General features: G+C 37.0%; 1 protein-coding gene across 7 annotated transcripts in view; it reads left to right on the top strand.

Annotated features, from left to right (window-relative positions):
- Positions 1-20,149, top strand: part of PREX2 (phosphatidylinositol-3,4,5-trisphosphate dependent Rac exchange factor 2) — a 283,867-nt gene that overhangs the window by 214,817 nt on the left and 48,901 nt on the right. For 6 of the 7 annotated variants that reach the window (XR_004908454.2, XM_078072312.1, XM_036064630.2 and 3 more), the window contains one exon: positions 380-494. Coding sequence is in view for 6 of the 7 variants with exons in the window: in XM_078072312.1 (XP_077928438.1) it covers positions 380-494 (115 nt within the window). In the remaining variant the exon portion in view is untranslated. Of the gene's footprint in view, positions 1-379; positions 495-14,790; positions 14,956-20,149 lie in introns of all 7 variants that reach the window. The other variant, XM_078072314.1, reaches the window with a different exon arrangement.

Raw genomic sequence — 20,149 nt, 5'->3', positions numbered from 1 at the left:
GAGCAGCAATTTCAACTTTTTTACTCTTATGTAGGTTAATACGCAGTTCTGCCTCCCATACATATGTATGTATATATATAATATATGTATGTATATGTGCATATATATACATTAAAAATAGAAGATGGTTTAAATTAGAAATTACCTATTAGATATACCTCATTATATCACTCGATATAATCACCAAATGTTTGATATTTATTTTGAGAGGAGAGGAATGATTTTCATTCATTTCTGGACTGGTGAAAGATAGTTTCTTGCATGTGTGGTCATAGTCAGTGTTTTAAATACATTTACTAATAATCAATAAGATTACACTAAATGTGGAGAACTTGAGTTATGAAATCACATGAAAGAGAACATTTACTTGTTTACACAGCACTGGAGAGCATGGAAGGATATTATTATAGAGACAATGTTTCGGTGGAAGAATTTCAAGCCCAGATAAATGCAGCCTCACTGGAAAAAGTCAAGCAATACAACCAGAAGCTCAGGTATGTAATTGTTCAATTTTTTAAAAAAGTAAGTTTTCATATTTTGGCAGGAGTAGATGAATTGCGTTTTTGACATACTCATTATTAAGTGATTGATGATGATACTCTTTTTGATGTAAAGTCTTTTTATTTAGGGTTTACTATTTCAAATATTCAATGAGTACAAAATAAAATAGAAAAAAATGTTTGGAAAATTTTCGTGCTATTGTCTTAATTGCTGAAGAAGATCAAAAATTAAATATTTATTAGACCATTTCCAGGGGGAGGAGAAAGCATAGATATTTTATAGTGGTGTCCCCTAGATGGTTGCAGTAGATGAAGGGTAAGTAAAATAGGTTCCTTTAAACACCTGGCACCCTGACACAGAGAGAAGAATATGGTTAACACAGAAGATACGACACAGCATTTACTTGGTTTTGGAAAAATATCTACTTTCAAATACATATATTAATGTTTGGATTTTGCTGTTTTTCCTCTCTAAAAATAGTGTTACTGGCAGAATGACCCTATGGCAGGGAAAATTAGCCACAGTAAGTTCGAAAGGGAAATGTGTTATAATTCAAAGCTTTAATTTTTGACAAATCATTAGCATATATATCTCCCTCCTACCTTATGAATTATTCTGTGAACAGGTCATCTTTTTAAATTACTTACAGATTATAGCTTTTATTTTTGAAAGAAAAATGTTCTTGTTCTACCTTAAGCCTTAATAATTCAAAAATACTTTCGTGACATTTTTCGGTTTTGTCCACAATATGGCTAAACTCTGAGGATAAATTAATTCCTAAAATTCCTGATATAGGGAGGTGCTCATTCTTGTAGTTATGACCAATAGATAGGCTTTCTTTCACTACAAATGCTTTGTCTTTCTCCCCCGGCTTCACACAAACCTGTCCCTTTTCTAGATGCTTTACTCTGTTCCATCATTTTATCACTTGTGAAGCTCTCAGCCTTAAAGCCCCCAATATCTTTTTGATTTCCCATTTTCTCTTCCTCCTAAAATGTCGGAGATCCTGATGAATCTGACTAAAATGTCTCTGGGACTAACCCCATTTTATTACCTCGTCCAGATCACTATTTCTCAAAGGTGTATCATGTAATGACCCCTTTCACAGGGAAAACCAAAATAGTTAATCTGAATGCTTAGTATGTCCACTGACTAAGAAACACTGACTGAAGAAGCTTAAGCCCAGTGTTGTGAAAATCTTCAGTTGAGGACCATCATGACAAAAGACAAGTCTGGCCTTTGTAACTGATCAAATACATTCCTAGGTTATCTTTGAAATAAGGAAACAAAATTAAAACATTTATATAGAACATGTGGGCCCTGAGAACACATCCCCGGACTCCAGTTTGAGAAAATAGGTCTAGACCATTGCTGTCACATCTTAACCGTCTCCTGTTTCTAAGAACCCCATGTTGTTTTAATCTACTCGGGATTTTGCTTCCAGATAATAATTTTAAGTCACATCTTACTGTGTTACTCTCCTGCTCAAAGGATTTGGTGATTTCTTATTGTCCCAAAAAGGAGTCGAAACCTCCTTAGCATGGCAGTCAGGATTTTTCATGACTTGGGGCGCCTGACTGCCTCAGTCTCTTAAGCCTCTGACTCTTGATTTTAGCTCAGGTCATGATTTCAGGGTCCTGGCTTGAAGCACCCCCTCCCCTGTCACTCAGCAGGGAGTCTGCTTTCTCCCCCTCTCTCTGTCCCTGTTCCCACCCACTGCTCACACGCTCTCTCTCTGAAATAAATAAATAAATCTTTAAAAAAAAAAAGATCTATTATGACTTGACCTAAGATTTCTCTTCTCCACCTATGCTCCAGTCATGCTGTACTCTCATTTCCAATCATGCACCATAGTTTCCTTCTACCATGACTTTTCTCCGTCCATCTAGCATCTGTGTCCTCTATTTCCAGCTGTTTATAGAACTATTATTCATATGATTCAATGTCCAGCTCTAGTTAACAGTTGTCTTCATAAAATATTTTCTTTTATTACTGGGCTGGGATGAGGCCTGGCCATTAGATTCTCTAGAGGTCCCCTAGGAGATTCTGCTGTGTGGCTAGAATTGCAAACCAATTCCCTAGATCCTGGAGTTCTCAAAGGATGATCCCCAGACTAGCAGGTCAATGCCATCTGCAAACTTGTTAAAAAAAACTCTGGGGTGAGCCCAGCAATCTTCATTGTAACAAGTCTTCCAGGTGGTTCTCATGCATGCTCAAATTTCAGAACCACTGCCCTAGGCTAAATGAATGTCTTTCATTTTACTTCGTTTATGGCTACTACAGAATTCAGCTTTTCTCCCTGATGATAGTTATGTGTACAGATTTCTCATTTTCTTTATTCTATGATAAGCTCCTTAAGATGAGAGATACTTTAAAAAAAAGATGAGGGATACTTTTATCTTGGTGTTTCCTGTGGTGTCTATCAAAGTATTTTGCATAGGATGTTCTCCAAAATGTATGTTTAGTTGCATTAACTTATTTAGGTATAACGTACAGAGGAAAATGGAGATGTAGCCTAGCATTCACACCCCTGTGGGTATTTTTTTGACAGAAATAGAATAGATACTCATTTATAACAGATACCTGATAAGATATTTAAGATTCTTTATTAAGAAAAACAGCATATATACCAATGCATGCTATCTTCTTCACATAAGAAAACATTTTAATCCATCTTTTCTGGAGAAAACATTTTGAAAAGCACATAAACCCCTCAGTACAAATTAGTACCCTTGTCAGTAATTAGCTGCTCTATATCCTACTTGTTGCATATTTAATTTCCTTTACACAGGAAGACAATTATTTTCCTCTTTACTTCCAGTAATGCCTTCTCTTCCTGCTTACTTCTTGAATAAGGGTGTTAATTCCTTCCTTAATTTTTCCTGTTACTTTGTAACCACAGATACTCTGAAATTGCTTTTAGGCAATCTGTTCGTGGTCTGGGGGCCACAGGCCAATATTGACCATTTCTTTAAAGGGGCTCTTACTGTCCATTGTAGAAAAATAGCCCTCAGGTGTCTCTAGCTCCTCATAGCCCAGAGCCTTTTTAACACTTTCGCTGAAAACCATTTCATTCTGGATGTTAATTTATTTGCTAATTAGACCTCAGAAAAGGCCTTTTTTTTTTTTTTTACCCCTTAGCCTTACAACAAACTAACAAACATAAATAAACTAGTGTTTTATTAGAAAACATTATTATTTTTTTTTTATTACAAGTTTCAGAAGCTAAACTCAAACTGGCATAAACAAAATAATGTATCGGCATATCTAACAGGTATATCCATGGGGTGTGGCTGCATTAGGCACAGCTGGGTCCAAGGGTATGGTCGTCAAGAATCCCTTTTCTTTCCCTGTCTCTTGGTACTTCTTTCCTCTGTGTGGGCTTCATTTTCAGGCAAGGTTGTTTCACATTTGGGTAAAGATGGTCAGTGAAGACCAATGTTGCATTCAAAGAAAAGAGGGTGTCTACCCCCATTACTCCTCCATGGAGAGTTCCAGCAAAGGACCTGTGGAGGCGGTCATTAGCCAGACCCAAGTCATGTGCCCATTCTTGGATGGGCTTAGCACCACAGAAGAGCAATGGACTGTCACAAAAAGTGCAAAGTAAGGATGCTGGACAAGAGGGAACAATGGATTCCATTCTAGTTCTAGAGATTTCTCCAGAACAGCAAAGAATAGGTGGAAATAATATGCTACTTAACATAAAAGATGATGACAACTATAATACCTATCAGTTTCTAAGAACATATTGAGTCAGTCATAATACTAGGTGAGTTATGTGGATTATTTAATAAACCAGTGAGTTCCATATTATCATCTCCACTTAAAGGGAAACTTACACAAATTTACCTAGATAATAAGTAGTAAAACCAGGATTTAAATTGCAGGCTTTTTTTTCTTTAGAGTTTATACTTTTGCACTATGTTAAGTCATCTTAGTTACTGAAGTGAACATAATATGCTGAAAACACATTATCTGTTACTAAGGTGTCAGATACTATCAATTGCTCTGATTTTGGGCCATCAGTTATTCATTGATTCAGTGTTCATGAAGTTTCCATTCCTATGAAATTAAGAAAAACAGAAAATGAACAAATAAACAAATCAGTAAACAAATTATTGCAGATAGTGAAAAGTGCAATGAAGAAAACCTAAAACAAATTGCCATATTAGGAGGTTGGTTATTTAGAGGAGGTAGTAGTTAGTGATGACTTAATTATTGGGTGGTATTTGGACGGAAGACTGAATCAAAAGGAGACAGCCTTGCCAAAATGGAGGGAAGGTCTTTCCCAAAACAATGAACTGATGTACATAAATCATAAGAATAAGCTTATTTTTGAGGAAGACAAAGAAGGCCAGGAGGATTCTAGACATTAAGGATGATGATGCATGTCAAGAGATATTTGTAGAGACTTGGTTATGTAGGGCTGTAGGCCATTATAGGTGGTATAGATTTTATTGTAAGTACAATGCAGAAGCCATTGGAAAGCTTTTGTTTAATTACTGCTGCCCATTTGTATCTTATGCTTCTATTGCAAATAACATCTAAAATGGTTGACGTTTTCATAAAGTGGGCTGAGACCAGCTGGCTGGTCTGACCATTCCTCTTCCAGTCTCTGGAAGGACAGACCATGCAGCACACCTGGGAAGTTTTTGCAGTATGCATCAAGGTCCTGACACTGGTTGCCTGAAGACACTCTGGTTTAGCTGTTACCCCCAATGAACAAGTTTCAGCCAGCAGAAATGTTTAACAGCTCTGTCTAAAATATACCATCCTATGCCAAATCAGATGAAGTTCTTGATTATTAAGAAATACCATGTAAGGGTCTTCCTGATGTCTTCTATGCTTCCTCAAACCCAGTGAGGCAACCTATGGAATGGGAGAAGGTATTTGCAAATGACATATCTGATAAAGGGTTAGTATAAGAACTTATATGATTTAACACCCCAAGGGGCGCCTCGGTGGCTTAGTTGGTTAAGCGACTGCCTTCGGCTCAGGTCATGATCCTGGAGTCCCGGGATCGAGTCCCGCATTGGGCTTCCTGCTCAGCGGGGAGTCTGCTTTTCCCTCTGACCCTTCCCCCTCTCATGTGCTCTCTCTCTCTCTCTCTTTCTCGCTCTCTCAAATAAATAAATAAAATCTTTAAAAAAAAAAAGATTCAACACCCCCAAAAAACAAATAATCCAGTCAAGAAATGGGCAGAAGACATGAACAGACATTTCTCCAAAGAAGACATACAGATGGCCAACAGACACATGGAAAGATGCTCAGCATCACTCATCATCAGGGAAATACAAATCAAAACTACAATGAAATACCACCTCACTCCAGTCAGAATGGCTAAAATTAACAACACAGGAACCAGCAGGTGTTGGCAAGGATGTGGAGAAAGGGGAACCCTCTTACACTGTTGTTGGGAATGCAAACTGGTGTAGCCACTCTGGAAAAAGTATGGCGGTTCCTCAAAAAGTTAAAAATAGAACTATGTTATGATCCAGCAATTACTAAGTACTTACCCAAAGGATACAAAAATATTGATTCAAAGGGATACATGCACCCCAATGTGTATAGCACCATTTTCAACAATAACCAAATTATGGAAAGAGCCCAAATGTCCATCAATTGATGAATGGATAAAGATGTGGTATATATATTCAATGGGATATTACTCAGCCATAAAAAAGAATGAAATCTTGCCTTTTGCAGTGATGTGGATGGAGCTAGAGAGTATTATGCTAAGCGAAATAAGTCAGTCAGAGAAAGACAAATACCATATGATTTCACTTACATGTGGAATTTAAGAAACAAAACGAATATAGCAGGAAAAAAGAGAGGCAAACCAAGAAACAGGCTCTTAACTACGGAGAACAAACTGATGGTTACTGCAGGGGAGGTGGACAAGGGGGATGGGTTAAGCAGGTGATGGGGTTTAAGGAGGGCACTTGTGATGAAAACTGGGTGTTGTATGTAAGTGATAAATCACTAAGTTCTATACTTGAAATTAATGTTACACTGTTAATTAACTGGAATTTAAATAAAAACTTGGAGAAGAAAAAAAAAGAAAGAAGTAATAGCTTGTAAAGTGTTTAATTCAGAAATTCTAATCAAGAAATTTAGGAGAAGGGGCATTCTTATTCCCTACCTTCACCATCCTCATGCTATTTTATTCTCTGTCTTCTACCTCAGGCTTTCCTTTTTATTCCCTCTGGCCATGAGCCATCTTCCCCATTAGCATCATTTTTTCCTGCCCTACATGGTTGTAATTTATCATTACCAAACCTTTCATTTTAATGTATCCTGCTTATTGGCAAAAAATACCACTGCATGGTGACCAGTGAGATAAAATATAATGTAAATGGGAACAATATTCTGCGTATTAAAGTACTTCTTTCAGTTTGAGGGGTCTAGATGGTTATTTTTTAAATATTATTTTCAGTATAAAGTCAACAGTAAAATATAACAGAAAAATTAAAGGAAGCAAGTTGTATATTAGTTTTTGAGATCATTTATTTTTGTGAAGTGATAACTTCATACTGAATTTTTTAGGGCTTATAATTTTGGATATCTAAATGTAAATTCATCTCTTTACAGAAATAAGGCAAGAAAATATTCAAAGCATATATTCTCTTAAGGTATACCCTTGTGGATAAAGAATTTTCTTTAAAGAAAGTTTTTTTAAAGCCAAAATGTAGTTTATATAACAAGCAAAAGGAAGATAGAAGTCTTATTTTTGTTAACAAGAAATGCTATACAGATACCAATCTCAGAGCCATGTATTTTGAACAATTTTTTCAACTGAGAAATGTCTGGCCAGAAGTATGCATGTGTTTGGGTATTCCCATGATAGCACCTCCATGAAATGTGTCATTTCTTTCTACCTCTGAGGAAGGGAAATGTCAGTGACTATGTTCTCCTGGCATAAGATAGATATCAATGGTGGCATGGACTCACTGCCATTTTTTGTCTTTAAGTACAGCTATCAAACAGCATGAGAAAATAAAGAACATCAGGACCTGAGCCTTTACACCCTATCTCCACTCATAAGATCATACCCCCATTCCTGTTTCTGTCTTCCCTCGGAGTCTTCAAACCATAAAACACTGTTTCCTAGTCCTTATTTGGATAGCAAACAGTATGTCCAAGCTTGAAATGGAGTATTTTGGTTGTTCTATTGATGAGGAACTGTGAAAGCTACCTTAAATCAACAAGAGTATGGATTTAATGAAATCTGAGAGAGAGTAAGAGAGGGAGAAGGAGGTAGATCAGGACAGACAGAGAGAACATTAAATAGAATATAAATAATGCCTTTGTCCTCCAGTTGTTTTTCTTTATAAAGCTGCAGCTTTTAGAGTTATTAACTGATGTGATTTTTTTTTTTTTGATTAACTGGAAACATTCCAGATGTATATTTATCTCCTCCATAGCAGTTTTTTGTTTTTCATTCTGTCCTTCAGCTAAATTTCATTTTTTTATATTTTAAGATGCATCCATATTTCTGTTTCTGTAAGATAAGCTATAAACTAAATGTATATATTCAATCTCTTTCTGTTTTCAGACCAGGAACACAGAGTATCCAGGTTGTAAATTTTGTTTTATATTAGAAGTGATTCTTCAATAGCAAGAGAAAACATCTAAGTCTACAAAAAATGTGAATTCATTTATAAGGCTTAAAAGTTTTCTAGACTCCTTTTCTATAAATGAATTATATAAAGGATTTAACATTTACAGAATATAAGTTATACTTAAGTGCCAAATTCTTACACAGTGTAAATCTAAAGGAACTGTTGGATACTGATATTTATTGAATAAACCCTGCGTGCCCATCAGGTACCAGGGACAGCTTTACATTGGGGCCATTACAGAAGACAAGATAATGCTGCCATACAGGAAAATTTTGCCTGTGGATTATGATAAACATTAAACAAAATTTTTACTAATAACTTACAGCAATGTGTGAAAAACTTATGTAGGGAATGTGTAAGGTGCTATGTAGGTGTATAAGAAGGGAATCAGTCTTAATTGGGAGTGGGATGGGAAGATGGTTGAAGGTTTTGGGAATGAATGATTTGAGGAAGCGACATTTATGCAGAGATCTGAAGGAGGAGATGGGCTTGCAGTGTTTAAAGGACAGGGAATGGGAGATAAAGGGGTGCAGAAGGGGTATTTCCTAGCAGAGGGAACAGCATGTGTAAAAATCCTGAAGAGAGAGAAGGAGAAATTTTAAAGTATGTGTAGACTAGAATTCAAGAAGAAGAGGGGCGTGAGACAGATGTGTGAACAGAATCCCTCCCATACTTCCTTCACTAACAGTTCTTCCCCAATTTCTTTTAAGCCAGCTGTCGCCCAGGGCATGCTTCAGCTCTATTTCCATGTGCTGAAAGAGTATAATTATTTAAGATCCATCTCAAATTTATCTTCCTGCAAGAAGCCTTCAGTTATAGCCTCAGCTGAAATTAAGCAATTTCTTTTTTAAGACTTAACAACCTCTTTGATTTCATTTGTTTTATTTTGACTTGAGTGTTACTTACCTGTCTTGCTCAATACATATGAGGGCAACCAGATCCTAGTTCTGCACTGTGCTTGGTACATAGTAAGTACCATAAAAATAGTTGAATTGAATTGGAAATCAGGTTAATTGCAATGTAATGGTCTTCTATTTTTGTGCTATTAGCATTTTATTGAATTTATTCCAGTATCCAGTCTACTTCTTTTTATATCCAGAAAATTTAGGGCTATTTGAAGGGTACAGATGCTGACTCTGTTGGAGACCTCTCTCAAGAAAATCATCAGTGTAGCCAAGGTTCATAGATTTCACATGGGACAAGATCCGATAAAGTTGAAATTATAATGACACTTTTAGAACAACATATCTCTTGTTTATTTGAAAAATACTGAAATTCTATTAAACATTGCCAGCATTGCTTTCTGAGACTGCGATGTGGCTGTATGTACATTTATGCATGTAATCTTTAATTTATCTGGACTGTACTTATTCTTGTCTGCATTCAGATGAATTCGTTTGTTCTTGAGAAGCTATAATTATGTCTAATATTTATTTTTATGTTACTTTAAGGGAATTTTTAATGCAGTTTTTAAATAAGGACAGCAAATGAAATTCGAATTAACTACGTGTTAAATCCTTCATTGTGATAGTATTTATCAAGGATGAATAGATATTCTGGCTGACAAGGAGAAGCAGATCATCTTTAAAATCATCTTTTAAAAAAAAAAACCTTTGAAGAGAACTGCCTCTATCTCAAAGCTAAAAAAAAAAAAAAAAAGCTATTGTTTTCACCAAAGCAAAGGGAAGATCAAAGTTCTTTTTTCTCAGAATTTCCTTTGGAATAAATGAGAGCTAGAAATGTCACAAAGAAAATTAGCATACCCTGAAGAATCAGTTAGGGAAATATACTCTGTGAGGAAAAATTGTCAGTGCTTACGGAAGCAAGATTGATTTTTATTTTTAACTCTGCTGACGTTTCTAGCTCATCACAAGGACAGTCTTAAAAAAATATATTCAAGTCATCTTAGTCAAGCTCTTCCATGAATTGTTTCCTATTGCTTTTGTTCGGTGCCTTTTTGCTGACATTTCAAACTTCCTTTGTTTGGTGGATGTACAAGGAAGCTTTGCCCCTATACCAGTCAGGAAATTTAGCTTGGGCCCAGAGCTTTTGATTCAGAAGACATAATCATGACTTAAAAGAAATTAATGTGGATTTACTAAAGATCATTATTTATGTGAAGCACAGAACATTATGTTTATAAAATTAGCTGTCTAGTTACATGGACCACCCAACTTCAACTGAGGGCAAAGTTCTGTCTTCTATAGATTCAAGTTTGTGTCATTCTGTCAGTCATTCAGGAAGAAAATCAAATATATTTTTTCTTGTTTTTTGGTAATTTCAGCCAGAGTGACTCTAATTTGCTAAATTGCTTTGACCATTTCCTATCCATCTTTCCTGGCACACCCCAAAATTCACGCCCCAAGAGGTCTTCCCAGCTCCCCTAAATTAGTCTTTTTCTTTATATTTCCTAGTACACCTCCATTATAACATTTATCACATCGTGCATTATATTCTTTTTACATACTCTTTTTATGTTGTTCTAAAAGTGTCGTTATAATTTCAACTTTATCGGATCTTGTCCCATGTGAAATCTATGAACCTTGGCTACACTGATGATTTTCTTGAGAGAGGTCTCCAACAGAGTCAGCATCTGTACCCTTCAAATAGCCCTAAATAGCCCTTTTTCCCTTGTCTTTTTCTTTTATCATTGCTGATAAGGTATCTATTAATAGATGACTAATAAATGTTTGTATGTGCCAAAAGTTGGGACAACCCAACCAGGACACAGAAGAATATAAACAGCAGTGGGTTCTTGACTGACATCATGATGAATTCAACAGAATATTTGGAGAATGGTATGGACTGTAATGTCAGTGCTGAACGGGTCTTCCTAGCCACTCCCATCCTGTTTTGAGAGTATTCTTCATGGTTCAATGGTATTTATCGCGCACTTATACGCAAATGCAGGAATGTGATATAGCATTGAGAATACAGAGATGAATCAGGCAGTATGTCCTTGAGAATCTGAAAGGAGAGGAAGAGTGAATGTGGTAAATAGGCTATTTTGAGATACCTTATTAAAACCGTGGTGGAGGTAACAGGATGCCCAGAAACACAGAAGAAGACACCTAGGGAGGACTGAGGAGCTCCGGATGGGATAGTTCTGACACATGATGGCCAGGTCAAGAAAGAGAGAAAAGCTCTCTCAGTGGGAGGGGTCAAGAAAGAGAGAAAAGCTCTCTCAGTGGGAGGGAACATTACGAGCAAAGACTTGGGAGAACCATATGGGGCAATACAGGAGGCAGAGCAGAAAGGAAGCAGGAGTGGTGGGCAGGAGGGGGACTGCATACACATGCCAGCCGAGGAGCTTAAGCTTAAGCATGTAAGTGAGTTCTAAGCAGTGCAGGGGGAGCAGAGGGGGGCGGGGTTTGCATTTTAAACTGAGCACTTTGATGATACCAGTGAGGACAAATTAGGGGTGAGAACAAGACTAGAGTCAGAGAGACTGGTTAGGAAGCTACTGAAATCGTTGTAGCAAGTGATAATAACCCTAAGAAGATAAAAATGAAGATGGAGAGGAAGGCATAGATTTTAGAAATATCTGTGAAGAAAAAAGTCTCCCCCATTAAATACATATGGAGGGAAATGGAGACACACTGGATTGGACACCTGGATCATTATCTGATCTAGTGAGGGAACAAGAGAAGAAACTCCTTCAAGTTTGGGAGTGGTAACATACTGAATTGAATTGGATTTCAGATGGAGCATTTACATTCAGGAGGCTTTATCCAGTAGGCTGGAGACACTCACAAAGAGGTAAATAGTTGAAACCAAAATAATGCATGAGATTTCCCAGATGATAGTACTGCACATACAGAGAGGTGAAGTCAATTGCTCAAAGTCAGGCAACTGGCAATGAGGGGCAAAGGCTCCAACTAGTAATTTCCAGCTCTAAAGTGTATGCTTTTGTTACAGGGCTCCACTGCTTCTCCAAAGTAGCAAATGATCCCAGTATTAATGTGTGTGGCTTGGGGAAATGATTTAATGGAATTTTAATTACTTACAATGGACAAGTTAAGTACAACACAAACACGTGGAATCTTCTTTGAAAAAAAAGAATTTTGAAGTGTTTTAAAGGACAAGGAAGCATTCTGGTTTGTTTTCCCTGAAAAGGGATGTTTCCACAACTGTAGAACTAGAGAAGAAGATACGATAAAGACCAGAGCAGAAGAAAAGGCAAAAGGGACTAAAATAGTTGAAATCTTACTGTAACTTGAAAACAAAAGAAAGTATCTCTATAGAGTTTGACTGTGAATCAAACTCACTAATGTATTTTTGCCCTTGTAATGAATGCACCTCATCAAATATTGCACACTGTCAGAGAAGGAGAATTCATCTGCATACATTTTAAAAGCCATCAGAATGCATTATCAGCCATGTTCTTTGCATCAAATTCCAAAATTAGGTATTGAAATGTATACTGTGTAATATTATATATAATAATATATAGTTAAAATTATATAATGATACATTATAATTACATATTAAATAGAATAATACCAAACTTAGGATAGAATAATACCCAACTTAGGATATTTTCATTTGTTTATTGAAATATTAAAATTTTAGTCCTGTAAAATTAAAAGCCTATAGTTCTATTTCATTCATAGCATATTTTATACAACTATGTATACATTAATAAGTTAAAAGCCTCTTGATGTGCTTCAGTTTGTATAAGCTTTAAACTTCACCTACTTGAGATATCAGTGAACTCAGATGTAAAATTAGACACATTCAGAAAACACAATGGAGGATAATAGATGAACAAATCCCTTGCTAGTCTTATGGAGAAGCATTTTTAGTAGATCTAATGACATTCATTGCATTTCTTATGGGCCAAGTGAGAAAAAGCAGAAATATCCTTAATAGACCAAGTGACATTTAGGTCATGGGAAAAAATTTCCATTAGTTTGAGGCAATTATGGAATTTCAGTAATATGAATAAGAAGAAACAGAGGGCTACTGATCTGTAATTGCCTGCTTCATTAATATACCAGAGGATGGACAGTCAGTCAAACCTGGATTCCAGTCCCCACTCTTCCCTTGACTAGTTGTATGACTTAGGCCAAATTCTTAATAACTCTGAGCCTTGATTTCCTTATTTGTCCATTGGAGCTAGTGATGCTTCAAAAGCTGTTGTGAGTATTAGCTGAGAGGAGGTCCGTACTATCTTCAATATTTGCTTAATGTAAAGAGTAACAAATCACAAAGACTTGTATCTGAAGATAGATTTTCATGGAAGAAAACCTTGGTTTCTCCAAGGTCTTTGTGTGTTTGGACAGCTGACCTCATTGCCCAGTGGAGGAGGAAGGGAACTGTCTCCCAGTGGGATTGAGAAGGAACTTGCCTAAAAAACTATGCAAAATGGAGCTAAAAGAGCCTTCTTTGTGCACAGAAATACTCCTGAGAATAAGCCAGATACTGCATTTGATTTCATACCAGAAAACTAATAGGATAAGAGGCGATGTGGAAAACTATCCAGAAGGATGTATAGCCCTAGCTACGCTTCCAGTCCTGGATTTAGCCCAAAGACAGAAAAGATGGCTGCCCAGCTCTGCTATGGACAAGATGGCAGAACACTTCCAAACACCTTCAATGAGAGTACTAGAAGCAGGAACTTTTTATACACTGTGTAATTAAAAGCTAAATGGAACATAATGGCATTCAGCTCTGCTTTACTGCATCATGAATGCTACCAGATTCTTTAGGCAATTAATAAGATTGCCATTAAAGGCATTCATGTTATTCTGCACTCAAAAACAAAATTTATGAGGGATGACTGGGTAACTCAGGCGGTTAAGCCTCCAACTCTTGATTTCAGCTCAGGTCATGATCTCAGGGTCATGAGATCGAGCCCCGCATCAGGCTCCATGCTCAGCGGGGAGTCCGCTTGAGATTCTCTCTCCCTCTCCCCGTCGCCCACCACTCTCTCTAAAATATAGAAAAATAAAATTATAAAAAGTAAACCTTTTTATAAATAAATAAATAAAAATTATGAGTGAAATTGTGATTCCCCATATTCAGTGTCTTTATGTATACTTTGAACAACACTGCATATACCAATATTTAAAGCTTTTAATATGAGAAATGAGCAGTTTCTTGCTTAGTAACTAATCTAGGTTAGGATTTCAGTATAGTTTGCAGGGGGAGATGTTGTACACTGAAACTCTTTCCATGCCTATTTTAATAACTCATGTAACAGGGCACCTGGGTGGCTCAGTTGGTTAAGCATCTGCCTTCGGCTCAGGTCATGATCCCAGGGTCCTGGGATCGAGTCCTGCATCATACTCTCTGCTCAGTGGGGAGCCTGCTTCTTCCTCTCCCTCTGCCTACCACTCTGCCTACTTGTACTCTCTCTCTCTCTGTGTCAAATAAATAAATAAATCTTTAAAAAAATAACTCACTTAATAGAAGAAAACCAATCTCACAGAGATATGTTGATGGGAAGGGAAGAAAAGATTTAAGAGCAATTTCTTAACAAAAATCCAATGAAATTGTATTGTCACCTGTAAATTATGGATAAATATTACCAATTTTATTTTTCTAATTTAGATAATGTTAAACCATCAATTTAAAAAAATTATGATTAATAGTTAAAACAACTGTAGTAGAGGTGATGAGTTTTATTTATTTTTTTAAAAGATTTTATTTATTTATTTGACAGAGAGAGGGATAGCAAGGGCAGGAACACAAGCAGGGGGAGTGGAAGAGGGAGAAGCAGACTTCCTGCGGAGCAGGGAGCCCGATGCGGGGCTCGATCCCAGGACCCTGGGACCATGACCTGAGCTGAAGGCAGACACTTAATGACCGAACCACCCAGGCGCCCCAGGTGATGAGTTTTAAATAAAAACAAATTCTTATGTTTGTTTTCAATTTTTATACACTTTTGGTTCGTAGCTGACAAACTAACCTTCAAATATCACTCACTACTGTGTGGCCCTACTGTGCATAACTGTTTTGTGACTTACAGCACATGTGACTTACTGCACTGGTCTGTATCCTGTTCAATAAAATAAATGCTTTTGAATGCTTTGGGTGTTGAGACAATGTAAACTGTTACACAATTTCTAAATTTTTGCAGACAAATTCTTTACTTAAGTCTGCAGACCGCATTTTGAGTGGCACTGAGCTAGAAGACATAAGCTGGGATTTAAAATAAATTTTTACTAGTGCGAGATGTAGCTTTGGCCTTTCATATGTTTGTGTGTGCTCCCTAAACAAGGATGAGAACTGGCAAGTGAGCTAAGGGCAGATTCTGAAGGAAGGAGAGCAAGCTTGCCTTGTGTCTGGGTGAAGATATGTCCTTGAAGACTACATTGGGGACAGGGCTGGACTATATTAGAGAAGCAGATGTAGAAAGAGCCAGCGTTAGGAGTTTCGTTTTCCCATAAAGAAGGCCTGCTGCAGTCAGGTTCTTCAGACCCCTACCAGAGAAGGCAAGACAAGTTCACACCTCATGCATACCTGAGGGAACTTGTTCATGGCTGTATCACTAAAACATAAACATTGCTTTATACCCAAATATTTGTCGAAGTAATTGAGCGAAAGTACTGACAACACATTCTTATGTACAGAAAACAGTGTAGGATTAGTTGCTTTGTTTTGTTGTTGTTTTACTTTCAAGTCCCTTAATGCCATAAGGATTTCAGGAGGTTTAGGGAGATTTACAGTAGTTTATCAACAATAAGGACAAGGGGGAAGTCTTTTAAGTTTCACATCATTTACCTCTTCTCTTCTATTTAATATAACATAGCAGATCCATGATAAATAAGGGATATGGCTCTCTCTCTCTCACCCCTCTCCCTCACACCCACCCTCCCTCTCTTGTCTGTCTTCTTATCTGTCTCCTCCTTTCTTTACCCTCTTTTCCTTTTCTTTCTTTTCTATCTTTCCTTTTCATTTTTCTTTCTTTCATTTATTCATTCATTCGACTACTATTTATATCTGCTGAGTAATCTCCCACCTGCCATTTCTCATGCCTTCCCCTCTCTCCAGAGGATTAAGTAGCTTTGTACAGACTTAAATTCTATGATCTCAATGGACTATCCTTTTTTTCACTCTTAAGATTCTCCTTATGCCTTAAAGACCCTTCATTCCTTTTGCCCAGTGCTTACTTGTCCTAATGCTTACTAATGTACTTTAGCACTCTGCTAAACCTTTTTAGATCACTTTCACACTGGACTGTAATTACCTGTTTACTGTCCTCTCTCAAATGTACTTTCTTTGCAGGTAAATAATTGTCTTATTTTTATCCTTTTATCCACAGTACCTGCCACCATGTCCAACTTATTATTTATTATTATTGTCTATTGAACAAATGAACAAATACACAAATCTGGAGTTTAGAGATGTGCATATTTAGGTCTCTTAGAGAAAAAAATGACTCAGGAGAGTGTCCAGAGTGAGAATAGTGAGGTGGGACAGAAAACAGATGCTGGAGGAATAGGTAAGGAAGAGGAGCCCATGGAGGAGGCAGAAAAGGCAAGCTTAAGTGAATGTGTGAAAACCAACAAAGCACCAGGCTAATGTTAAAAGACTTAGTGAATAGAGAATTGGAAAAGGTGAGGGTGACCAAGAGTTACCCTCATATATAAGAAGAGATTCAGAAAACAATGCCTGGGATTGTCCACTGGATTTGGCCAGTGTAAAGTCATTGGCATTGACATCATTAGGCAGAATGGTTTGAGAAGGGTGGTGGTAGAGGTCTGGCTACAATCATCTGATGGGAGTGGGTTGCAGGTTTGGAAGTGGGATTAACAAATTAGACTTCTTTGGGAGAAATTTAAATGGAAGAGGAAGGAGGTTATCAGACAGTATCTAAAAGATTTAGAGTCAGTGAAAATTTATTTACTTCTCATTAGTTCATCTAGTTAAGAATGAAGTTGATAGAACTTATTGTTCTTTGTGGGAAGGACTCAGTAGTGCATGAGATTCCTCCTTGTTAATCAATACTGATTCTCATTTGCCCTTAAATTATTTACTTATTGCTTCATTTAACAAATATTTACTGAGCAACTGCTTTGGATCAGGTGTGTTTTAGGTGCAAGGCATAAATGAAATGATGTAGTCCCTGCCCTCATGGAGATTATATTCAATTCCAAATAGTTCTTTAAAACTTACTTTTGATCAGCTTGCTCATCTGAGGAATGAAATTAGCCAAAGACAGTCCCAATGGAGCTTTAATTAGTTAATGCATTTTCACTTACCGTATTCTGCTAATGACATCTTTCTAATTTCTGTGTATCTGTATTTCTGGTTTTATTACATTTTCCCTGCCCTTCTGTCTGAAGCAGATGTCTACAGTTTATGAGACTCACTTCTGAATAGTTGTCTCCCTTAATATCTTAGAAGGCAGTGACAGTTCCACACTGCTTCAGCTGATTTTAATTAAGCACTTTGGAAGTTGAAGATAGGGCGGTGACCTTGCTGGTCTTTTTCATACAGTTGTCTTTTTCCTATTATAAGGTTCATAAGCAAAACAGTAAGAGTGTGTATATATTTTGTGAATAAATTTTGTGAGAAGACCCATTCTCCTTGGAAATGGTTTAGAGCTGTCACTTACCAATTTAGGAAATTTAATTTAGGTAACTTAGGAAGTTTATTTACTCTACCAAAATATATCATATATATATTTTGTGAATTTTATAATATACATTATATATATAATGTATATATATTTTGTGAATAAATTTTGTGCAAGACCCATTCTCCTTGGAAATGGTTTAGAGCTGTCACTTATCAATAAATTTAGGAAATTTAATTTAGGTACCTGAGGAAGTATATTTACTCTACCAAAATATATCGAACACTCAGAGTTGTGGGTGATGCTATGCAAAGTAATCAAGTAATGAAGATAAACTGTACGTTGTCTCTATCTTCAAGGTGCTTATAGTTAGGGGGGAAAGAAACGTGTAAACAAATCCTTGCAGTACACAATCGTAGATACCAACATTAGGGAATGTACTGGGTGCTGGGGAAATGGAAGAGCCTCTGACTCTAAAGATACAGAGGAAGTTTGAGAGTGGAAGTGATGTTGAAGATGGGTCTTAAAGAATGAATATTAATGGGAAGTGATGCCAGCAAGACGACGGTATAGTAATTTCCAATGTCCCTCCGCCTACAGAAACATTAATTTGAACAACTTTCCATGAACAAAAATACCTTAACAGGAGCAAAAGATTCTAGGTGAGGGATTATAGCACCTGAGTGGAGCATGGAAATAAGAAAATATGTGTTATATTACCCCATCACCCCTCCCCTAAACCTGGCTAGCCCAGGATGAAGAGAAACACACTCCCCATGGGGAAAGAAGAGTGCAGTGAGCACCCAACTTCACCACAATCCCAAGAACCAGACCTACACCAGTGCCAGACCAACCCTCTTGACCCCGGGCTCCAGGTGGGTTCCTATGGAACCCTGTGGACCCAAGCACCAAGCCTGCATCAGACTTATTCACCAATAGACCCTACCAGATACCCCCTCTTACCCCAGAATCTCTGGAAGGTCTAGCTGATAAAAAGTTTTCCCTGCTGAAGGCAGTTTATAAAGACTGGAAGAGTTGCCTGCTTCTTCAGATGCACAGACACCAACACAAGACCATAAGGATCTTGAATAATCAAGGAAGCATGGCACCACCAAAGTAAATTAATAAAGCTCCAGTAACTGACCCTAAATAAGGGAGATCTATAAACTGTTAGACAGAAAATTCAGAATAATTCTCTTAAGGAAGTTCAGTGAACCACAGTGCAAGCAAACACAGACAATTAAATTAGGAAAACAATGCATGAACAAAATAAAATGTTTAAAAAAGAAATAGAAACCATTAAAAAAAAAAAAAAAGAAACCCTAGGGTTCAAGAATACAATGACTTAACTGTGGAATCTAATAGAGAGCTTCAAAAGCAGATTCAACCAAGCAGAAGAAGAAAATCAGTGCACTCAAAGACAGGACATTTGAAATTATCCAGTTAGGGAAACAAAAAGAAAAAAGGATGAAAAAGAGTGAAGAGAGCCTACGGGAATTATGAGATACCACTAAAAGAAACAACCTGCACATTACTGGGGTCCCAGAAGGAAAAGAGATGGAGAAAAGGTCAGAAAGCTTATCTAAAGACATGATTGCTGAGAACTTCAAGTCTGGGGAGAGATTTGGACATCCAAGTTTATGAAGCACATAGGCCCTCCAAAAGTTTCAACACAAAAAAAAGATCTCCTCCAAGACACGTTATAATAAAATTGCCTAAAGTCAAAGACAGAGGAATTTTAAAACAGCAGGAGAAATAATATTCCTCATGTACAGGAGAACTCCCATAAGGTGCACAGTGGATTTCTCAGTAGAGACCTTGCATGCCAGAATAGAGTGGGGTGAACCAGAGTACATTATGCAAAGAGAAATAGGTCAAAAAGAATTGTGATGTGTCTCACTTATATGTGGAATCTAGAAGAAGAAGGAGGAGAAAGGGAAGAGGAAGTAATGTATGGGCATGTGTCTACTTAATAATACTGTGTTGAACAATGATAATATGGGGGCACCTGGGTGGCTCAGTCATTAAACGTCTGCCTTCGGCTCAGGTCATGATCCCAGGGTCCTGGGATCGAGACCTGCATTGGGCTCCCTGTTCAGTGGAAAGCCTGCTTCTCCCTCTCCCCCAGCTTGTGTTCCCTTTCTCGCTGTCTCTCTCTCTCTGTCAAATAAATAAATAAAATCTCTAAAAAAAAAAAAAAAACAATGATAATATGCTTAGTAGAGAGTAAATAGAGAGTAAATTTTAGGTGCATTCATCACACATAAAAAAATGGTAACTGAGGAGATGATATGTTAATTAGCTTGACTGTAGTAATTATTTCACTATGTATGTCTATATCAGATCATCATAGTGTATGCCTTAAATATAATTATAAAAGTTTTGAAGAATGAATAACAATTATGATGTTAGCTAATATTGAGTGACTGGCTGTGAGTTAAGTACTGTACTAAGGGCCTTGAATTTTATAAAATAAAGGGAAGTACAGCCTTTTTTATAG

Source organism: Halichoerus grypus, chromosome 5 (genome assembly GCF_964656455.1).
Source record: "Halichoerus grypus chromosome 5, mHalGry1.hap1.1, whole genome shotgun sequence".
NCBI lineage: Eukaryota > Metazoa > Chordata > Mammalia > Carnivora > Phocidae > Halichoerus > Halichoerus grypus.
The sequence above is the reverse complement of the archived record's forward strand: the minus strand, read 5'-3'. Positions and strand labels throughout refer to the sequence as shown.